The following is a 10,187-nucleotide window of genomic DNA, read 5'->3' as shown; positions in this document are numbered from 1 at the left end:
TTGTCCCAGGACATTTCTGCAATTCAGCATAAACTCTGTTGAGGATTTATATTGGTGCTTTGCTCTTTCCAAAGGAAAGTATGTATAATGTTGGAAGAAGAGAGAGGATCAGAAGAAAACAATGCTTTACTTATTACAACCACCATTATAACTATATTTCTTATGAACGTTACTGAATAATTAAATATAAATAATAAACATAAGTACAGAAATGAAGAAAAAGGCAAACTTTGACTCCTGGCATGAAAATGCAAAGACAATGATTACATAATTTCGGGGCTATGATTTTGTATTTAAGTTTGGAAAAGTCAGAAACTAAAAGAGAAGATTCCAGGGATGTGCGGTCAGGAGAGGCAGGGGAGGCAGAGCCTCACCGCTCTCATCATGAAAAGAAAAAAAGAGGGGAAAGGAAAAGGCACATGTGGTCCGATTCCTTGCCTTCCCGAGTCAACATGAAGGGGACCGCAGAGCGCACTCTGCCAGCTCACACTCTGTGGTCCCCTTCATGTTGACTCAGCGCACTCCGTGATCCCATGGCTCGCGCTCCGCAGTCTCTTTCATGTTAACTCAGGATGGCGGGGAATGGGACCATTGTGCAGGAGGCTGAGGCTACCTCAGCCTCCTGCACATGTGGTCCCATTCCCCGCCTTCCTGATGATGTCACCAGCCTCACCAGCCCTAAACCTCACCGCACATCACTGGTAAGGACAGTAGTAGTACTTGGAAATCTGCAAAGGATAGTCTATTAGTTATGCTAGCAATCATTGATGAAAACAAAACATAGAAATAAACATAAAAATTGAATATTCAGAATACCAATTATAATTAACACTGATGCCAAAATTTCATTCCTTGAAAGATATTACTTTTCAGGAATCAAAACAGTTTGATTCCCAAAACCATTATGGGACAAGCCAAGTAAGGGGAAAAAGCAGGAAATTTCCATGTATTATCTCTGCACAAAACTCAATTTCTCAGCAATAGAAGTTGTTTACAATGTATATTCAAATTTATATTACAAATATGAACAAGAAGAAAAGACATTTATCATGCTTGATGGACTTGTTAACAAGCTAGACAATTTTGGATTCAATTGCATCCAATGATTCAGATATCCCAGAAATCTTTCTTTTGGGACAAAAGTTGTAAAAAGTCATATAAATTTCTTTTTGTATATAATAACTGCACTAAGATGGAAAGATCCTGCAATGTATACGGTGGAGGAATGGTTGATGAAGATGATGAAATTTCCTAAGATGACCAAATTTCTTGGATCAGAAAAAAAGGCAACATTTATTGCTGATCTGGAAAGCTCTTATGAATTTTTTGTGTAAAACAAAAAATAAATGTACTTACATTTTATAGTTTTGATGATTACACAGAATAAATTATAGAAAGAAGAAAGTAATGATATATTTAAATAAAAGGGCTGTGAAGAAAGATTTGTGCTATTGATTTAACTCCTTAAAATTATCTAAGTATAAACAATGTAAACAGGTATTAAATTATCAAGCATATAAAATGCCATCTTAGTCTTCATTATTAAGCACATAACTTTATTGTACCTCTAATACATGAATTTCTTTACATGGTGGTACTATGCCAATGAGACTCTCCTTCAGTTACAGTTTCAACAATTGTGAACTATGTACACGGACATTAAACAAGACTCAAACCTTAATCAAAAGATAATAATAAGATATTTCAATTTATGTTGAATTTGCAACTAAATTCTTATACCTAAAAACAAATCAGTGTAAAGTGTATTATAAAAAATGCACACAGAATGATGTGTTAGCTAATGGCATGCATATAAGGAAGAGACAAATAAAACTAATTTAAATTCCAGAGTTACATAGCATGTCTGCATCTGTATTAAAATATAGCAACCTTATATGTTTTGTTGGAGATCTATGGCTTTATACCAGCCGGGGCAAATGAAGACAGGAGATATTCTCACATTGCAGGTATAATAATCCTCCCTTTTTTTTTTTAGTGGGGACTGTGGAGAAATAGGGAAATCATCTGGACATTTTTCTCCTGGATTGGAACTAGAAGGGTTAGGGTGTTCAGAGAAAAGTGCTACAAATGACCTTTTTTATGGATTAGAAATGGGGTTATATTTTCCAAACAATTTCACCAAAGCAGATTTGATCTCTTTGTTCTTGAGACTGTATATGATGGGATTCAACATTGGTGTTATGATGCTATACTGAATAGAGATCACTTTGTCCAAATCCATGAGTGATTCTAAATTTGGCTTTGTATACCGGATGAAACCCGTAATGTAAAATAAACCCACTACAATGAGGTGGGAACTGCAGGTGGAAAACACTTTTTGCCTGCCTTCTGCTGAACTAATTTTCAGGATGGCTGAAATGATGTAAATGTAAGACACCAGGGTGAAAAGAAATGAAGTCAAACCAAATATAAAGATAGAAATAAGAAGAACAATATAGTTGATGATGTTATTCTTACAAGACAAAGCCAAAAGTGAGGGAAGTTCACAGCTATAATGTCTGATGGTATTATCACTACAAAACTGCAAATTTAACAATGGCAGTGCATTTGCCATACCATATAAGAAACCCATTCCCCAGGATGAACCCATTAACTGTTTACAGGTTTCTTTTGTCATGTTTATGGTATAATGTAATGGGTCACATATAGCAACATATCGGTCATAAGCCATTGCTGAGAGGATGAACACTTCTGCACAAGCTGTTTGGAAAAGGAAGAAATTCTGTGAAATGCATCCTTCCCAAGAAATTGTTTTCTTCTTTGTTATGAGATTTCCTAACAATTTTGGAACAGTAACTGATGAATAGCAGATGTCGGCAAAAGCTAAATGTCTGAGAAAAAAGAACATGGGAGTCTGGAGGGTAAACTCAATCCTGGTCACAAGTATAATCACCATGTTGCCTAATAATGTCACTAAGAAGATGATTAAAAACAAGACAAAAAGAAAATCTTGTAGATAAGGATCTTTTGAAAGTCCCAAGAGTATAAACTCTTTTATTTCAGTCTGATTTTCCATCTCAGATGATTCAAGAAAAATAAAATCTGTCCAAAAGAAAATCAGAGAGATAAAGATTAATATATGATTAATATAATCACTTCAAATAGCAAATAAACAATTGCAACTATCTTTCTCTTTAAGATATAAATAAATATTCCAGGACACTGTGAAGAACAGATTACAAATGAATTGGTTTGTTTAAGAAAAAAAAACACTTAACATTAACAGAGAGATAGTTGACTAGATCTTTTTGTAAATGTGATTTGACTAGTTTTTCCACTGTCATTCTCCTGTTGGTAGTTTTAATTGATTGAAAAATTAGGGCCAACATTAATTAAGAAATGCATATATTCTGTGGAAACTACATTTTAGAAACATTCCAGATATTGATAGATAATCTTCTGTGTAATATTTTTTACTTGGTCTGACTTTAAAAATCACTCAAAGGTTACAAATCCAAGTCCAGAATGAGACATATGCTCATGATTTCAGTAACACCCAACTATGGAAACATCTTATACCAATAAACCTGGCTTTACAGTACTAACATGTTTGTAGATGTAAATAAAATGATAAATATGGAAAAGTGCATACTGACTTTCCTATAAGAATTACAGTTCTAGGGGGACTGAACAATTGCAGAATGCTTACTTTTAATGTAATACACGTGGTCAGTTGATGCTGCCATAAAAACACTTACTGAAGATTATTTTACAAAATGATTTTTGATGTTTCTTCAATAATGTGGCATGGTTGTGTCATTTAACAGGTAGAAATAAAGTCAGTTCATCAAAGTTAGTTCAAAATGTATGATATCATAATTAATATTAATTTCCATTTTTTTAAAAAAATGTGTCTTCTTATCATAGGGAAGTAATTGCTTTTGTTGTTTTCTTCCAAGTTGTACAAAATATTTTGAAATATAATAACCATTTATGTAGACCAACTATTTATATGTGGACCAACTACTTCATGATTTAAAAAGTAAAAAGGGGTTTAATATAATCTGCATTCTTATAACAAGGTAGAGCATCTTAAGATCATTGAAGAAATTTGCCTTAGGTAAAAGTGATTTTTTAAATATTTCTATCTGAGCAAATCCTTTCAAAAGCAATATAACATCTGAGAGAACTTTGAGAAAGCTGTAGAAATACATGTTAGCACCTTTTAAAGAATATCTATATTTACATCTACAGTATATCTCTATCTGTATTTGCATCTAACTAGATAGAAATATTATATTCTCATTTATCATTTCCATGCACATGAAAGACAAATGAAGACAGAATATACTAAATATTAATAAAAAGAAAAAGCAGACCAATCAAAATATAAGTGGTGCAATTTGTAATAATTTCACAAAATCTAAAACAACTAACTGTACAACATAGCTTAAAATGACTTAAACAACTAAGTGAGAACTGGTTGGAAAAACATTTCAAGTAGAACTTTAATGTTAGAGTAATTTTTTCTAATGGTTTCTAGGGAAAATAGTCTCATTAAAATGTATGAATATAAAGGGATGAAACTCACTCATATATCAAGTTTGTTATATTCTGTTTCAAAAGTACAAGGTACAGGTAGTTCTTCTTTTAAATTATGCAGTCTTATAAGAATAGAGGATATTTTATTTTTCTTTTCTTTTCTTGATATCCTTTTAGGCCAGCTATGGGGTTTAGAGCTGGGTGACACAATGTAGTGCTGGTTTGGATCCTTTCTTCAGGGTCTTCCCAATTGAAGTTGACAGGGATTGGGAGGTCCAGTCCACAGCTACTTCTTTGTGGCATGCTTCAGGGCTTGGTACTTTCTCCACTCCTTTTTACCAACTACATGATGCCCTTGAGTAATAACATTTTGCACCTGTATCTGATCAAGGTCAGATTCATTCCCATCCTTTGTCTTTCCAAAAGTCCTTGGAGTCATAGCTATGCCAATTAGCCTAGAGGTGGCTAATGGAGTAGAAAACAGATCTCTTAGAAGTTTATGATGCCTAGTTTATAGGTATAATCCAAGGCAAAGTAGGACATGTAGGAAGTGCCTTGATCTAATTTACAGGAGTAATAAGGAGTGTTTGGCATGAAATAAATTGAAGCTTGATTTCATATTAATGAAATGATTACTCTTCCGATCATCCACACATCCTATTTAAATATGCAAGAAGGCAATGTCTTGCTGATGTTGATATAATCCCAGAGGCGGGTCTCTTGGTGTTGATTCAATTTTTTAGGCAAAAGCTTCCTAAAAATCTGGATAGTTCCTACACTTCTGTAAACACATTTTGTTCCTGAAGAGTTTTGGATCATGAGCTAAAATGGACACACCACTGTGTTAATCTTCTTTATCTTAATTTTAATTCTAATTTTACATACTTCATTTCTATTTTATTACTAAGTGCATAGTATTTACTGTATGTTATGTTTTAAGCTATTGTTAGGTTATATAATTTGTTATCACCACTAACACCAAATCCAGATACCTTATTACCATCTAAAAACAAACATTAAATCTAAAGGGATTGCACTAAATGTATCATTCCATTTTATAGTAAAATAAAAAAAAAACATCTTATAGTATTTATTCCTAGGGGATTTAAATCCTTATAATACATTTGGGACAGAGTTCCTGAAAGACATCATAGACCATGGCAACTTTGTCTAAACAATACTTAACATATAGCCACAGGGTAACTTCAGTAACTTTAACAAATATCTATTTTAATAGGCTTACACAAGTCTGGATATTATTGGGATTGGACTAAATGGTAAATATATCTTTCTTTATCTCTTTCTATACAACAAATAATTCAGGCTAACTGGTTTAAACAACTAGAGTACAGTACTGTAGCTGTCTCTTCAGATATAGCTTGATTTATTTTACTTAATTAAGGTTGTTCTTTTATACATGCTTGGCAAATATATATTTTTGTACTCAGCTTACTTCTCAGTAGATGTCCATAAAATCACTCTCTTTCAAAAAAATAATTACCCATAAATGTGGTGATGGTGGTAGCAATGGGGATTTATAAAAAGATATTTTTTTTTCAAAATATGAGATCAATTCATGGAAAAATAATCTGTCAAACAGAATTCACATAATCATGTTTGTAGTATGCAATAAACTTATGTTTCTTTGTATCCTAAATCATTTTAAATGTGCATTCCTAGGTGCTAGAATTAGGGAAATTTATAAATATATAGAATGCTAAGAACAAACTCATGCACTATTTGACTGCTTTGAAATGAAAATTATGTCCAGTCACATATTTCAAGATTCTAAGGTTTTATTTTAATATAGATTAAAAAATTAGAGCAAAATCTGCTGTAATTTTAGAAAAAAGAAAAACATGCTAGTCCTAGCTATCCAGTAGATCTTCTCTTATTATAAAGATTTTTTTTTGCCAAATAATGAAAATGATTGAGCACAGTTTGGTCAAGGATAATTCACATTCTGATAAAAAGTATTTTGCTAGAAACTATTAGTATTAGAAGAATAAATCTAGGGTATTTTACAGCTAAAAATTAGTAAAACTTACAAAGGAACAAGATTCTGTCAACTTTCCAACACTTACAAAGAAAAAATATTGGTTAATTCCTTGACATTTTAAAGAAATGTTAAAGAAAGGCAATCTTTTTTTATTAGCACACACTATAGCAAAAAGCAATGAGAATGTAATGTTCTTAAGATGTTTTGAAATCTACCTTTGAACTATTACAGGTGTAATTTAATTATTTTTATTAGGATAGGGGAAGAAAGACTTTGATATAGCCTGTCTAATTAAAACAACACTTTATTTTCATAATTATAATTACTCTTCTTATTATGTTTTTTGCTTCTTTAGCTCTACAGTGCAATGGAAAATGAAAACCAAACTATTGTTACACAGTTTATCTTCCTTCATTTCACTTGCCGGCCAAACCTTGAATCAAAGCTCTTATTTGTTTTATTATATTATATTCTATATTACAAATATAAAAAGGCAACATTAAAAATAAAAATATGGTTTTCTGCCTGCATGGTCTTCTGTGATGAGCCGAAGGACAGAAAGAGGGAGTAGTGACCTTCCTCCCATATTCCCATATCTAGGCATACCAGGGGTTGTAACACACACACACACACACACACACACACACACACACACATATATATACATACATACATACATACATACATACATACATACATACATACATACATACATACATATATATATATATATATATATATATATATATATATATATATGAAGGAGCCAGGTTAATCTCCAAAACAGAACACCTCCACAAGAGAATAATCATGGAAGCCATCGAAATAGAGAAACACCCCCACAGCATGAACAAACGTGATGATACCTCCCGCCTACCAAACATCTGGAAACCAGCCCTAGCCAACAAACGAACACCACCCACCACCCAAGCCGTTAAAATACAAAGCAACAATGCACACACAACCTGCACCAATCAGCACCAATCTACCAATCATGATACAACCACACAACCAATCATTCCACTTACTGAAACAAAGCCAGCACCCCATCCCCTCCCACCAAGACTTACAGAAAGACGGCAGCTCCGTTCCCATTTTAAGCCCACATTTTGAGCCCACGCTTGAGGATGGCAGGTGAGATCCTGCCGAAACGTTGCAAAGACAATCTCAACCTTACACGGGAAAAGACCCGAATACAACAAAACCAGCATATATATATGCCTAAATATGGGAGGAAGGTCATACCAGGGGTTGTAACACAAATACATATCTATTTCCCTGGCTCAACTGATAAGGAAGTGATCCCGTGGCTTAGTGGCTAAGACTCCTGCCTAAGATATATACAGCCCGGGTTCAAATCCCAGTAAGGTATGGCTAGCTGATGAGAGCTAATTAGCTCGAAATAGATCTATCCTAGTCTCCCTTTATTTATTTATCAGTACAAATACAACACACACACACACACACATGTATGTATGTATGTATGTATGTATGTATGTATGTATATTTGTGTTGTAATTGTACTGATAAATAAATAAAGGGAGACTAGGATAGATCTATTTCGAGTTAATTAGCTCTCATCAGCTAGCCATACCCTTACTGGGATTTGAACCCGGGCTGTATATATCTTAGGCAGGAGTCTTAACCACTAAGCCACGGGTTCTCTTCCTTATCAGTTGAGCCAGGGAAATAGGTATGTATTTGTGTTTACAACCCTTTTAAATATAAAAAGGCAACAGTAAAAATAAAAATATGGTTTTCTGCCTGCATGGTCTTCTGTGATAAGCCAAAGGACAGAAAGAGGGAGTAGTGACCTTCCTCTCATATTTAGTCATACCAGGGGTTGTAACAAAAATACATACATACATACATACATACATACATACATACATGTGTGTGTGTGTGCATATATATATATATATATATATATATATATATATATATATATATATATATATATATATATATATATATATATATATATATATATATATATATATATATATATATATATATATATATATATATATATATATATATATATATATATATATATATATATATATATATATATATATATATATATATATATATATATATATATATATATATATATATATATATATATATATATATATATATATATATATATATATATGGCAATCTGTCAATGGCTGAAGTCTGGTACATCCCGGCTACAGTGCCTAAGATGTTGAAAAACCTAATGTCAGAGAAGAGGGTGATTTCCATTCCAGGTATCACCCAATATTACTTTTTCTTTGCCTTTAGTGGCACTGAATTGTGCATACTCACTGTCATGGCATATGACAGATACATTGCAATCTGCAATCCATTACGTTATTCCCCCATCATGAACTCTAAGACTTGTAAAAATGTCACTATAATGTGTTGGTTTGAGGGCTTCATGTGTCTTTTTGTGCCTGCAATTATGTTAGGTCAAATATAATTTTGCAGCCCTAATAGAATCAACTAAGTGAAGCTTCACTATTGTGATAGCTGTGCTATCCACAGCAAGGTGGTAAGGAGCTGATCCCACGAGGCCTGGAAGGATCACATTACCTCTCCCTCATTAAGGCTAGCAGATGCTGCCCTGAGACCACCTCTTAAGCCTATTTAAGGAGATGTTTTAAAAGGTTGTCCAAATATTGAGTTAATAAATACATTTACAATGACAGTGGTGCAAGAGATCTAAATCTGACAATAGTAATATTGCAGCACTAGGAGAGGTGTTGAGCGGCAATAGATGAGAGTTTGGTTTCTGCTGGTTTGCCCTGGATTGGGAAAACTGGTAGTGGTGGCAGCAGAGGGTTCTGCCCACCTGCCCATATGCTTTTGCATATGTGCAGAAGCATCATGCATGTGAGCACACGTGCAGAAGCATCATGTGTGTGAGCACACGTGCACGAGCAAACACATAGTAAAATAAATTGAAGCTCACCATTGCCGTAGATCTGCAACTCTGAAAAGTTCTGGAAGAAGTGGATTATTTATACCCATTGCCATCAATTTTCAGGTCAATATGTAGTATTGAGACAGCATTGATTGAACTAGTGGATAACTTTGGTGGATTTTGGGTGGGTGTAGTGTATCCATCGTGATTCTCTTTGATATCTCAGACAGTTTTGATATAATTAAACATTGTATCTGAAGCTGAATAGGAGATATCTTTCTTCAGTGGTTTTCTCCTTCCTCTGAGGTCAGTACAACACAGTATAGAGGACTATTAGTTTGTATGGAGGCAAGATGCTTCTGCTGTTTTATAACATGTGCCCTGTGGAACAGCCTCAAACATAATCAGTGTTTCAAAAGTCTGTGAAAGTCTAACCCTTCCTCAAGGCATTGGGTTCATGATGTTGATGGAACTATAATGTGTCTGTAGTTTAGATATATATGTTGATAATATAGGGTCCTCAACCCAGTTTCTTTTTAATTGGATTGATGTAATTCAATTATGTTTTATTTCTATTCCCACCCAGAGTTCTTCTGGCAAACATATAATGCATATGTTAAATAATTTAAGTTACTAAATAAAAAATGCAATACAAGTGGCATCACCTTAATGTGTGCATTGATATGTTATTTAAATGTCCACAAGAAGCACAGATGCCAGAGCAACATCACAATACTGCTGTCATTATACTCACAAAAATGGAAAATACTTTCA

General features: G+C 33.5%; 1 protein-coding gene across 1 annotated transcript; it reads right to left on the bottom strand.

Annotated features, from left to right (window-relative positions):
• Nucleotides 1-2,098: 2,098 nt before the first annotated feature.
• On the bottom strand, nucleotides 2,099-3,037 carry LOC309401465 (olfactory receptor 8S1-like; the record flags this gene model as incomplete). The annotated part of the gene is made up of 1 exon (XM_081970530.1): nucleotides 2,099-3,037. One exon carries the CDS (start codon nucleotides 3,035-3,037, stop codon nucleotides 2,099-2,101), a length of 939 nt encoding a protein of 312 aa, XP_081826656.1.
• Between the last annotated feature and the right edge of the window lie 7,150 nt (nucleotides 3,038-10,187).

The sequence above is a fragment of the Natrix helvetica genome, assembly GCF_964273705.1.
Source record: "Natrix helvetica genome assembly, chromosome: Z".
Lineage (NCBI taxonomy): Eukaryota > Metazoa > Chordata > Lepidosauria > Squamata > Natricidae > Natrix > Natrix helvetica.
The sequence above is the reverse complement of the archived record's forward strand: the minus strand, read 5'-3'. Positions and strand labels throughout refer to the sequence as shown.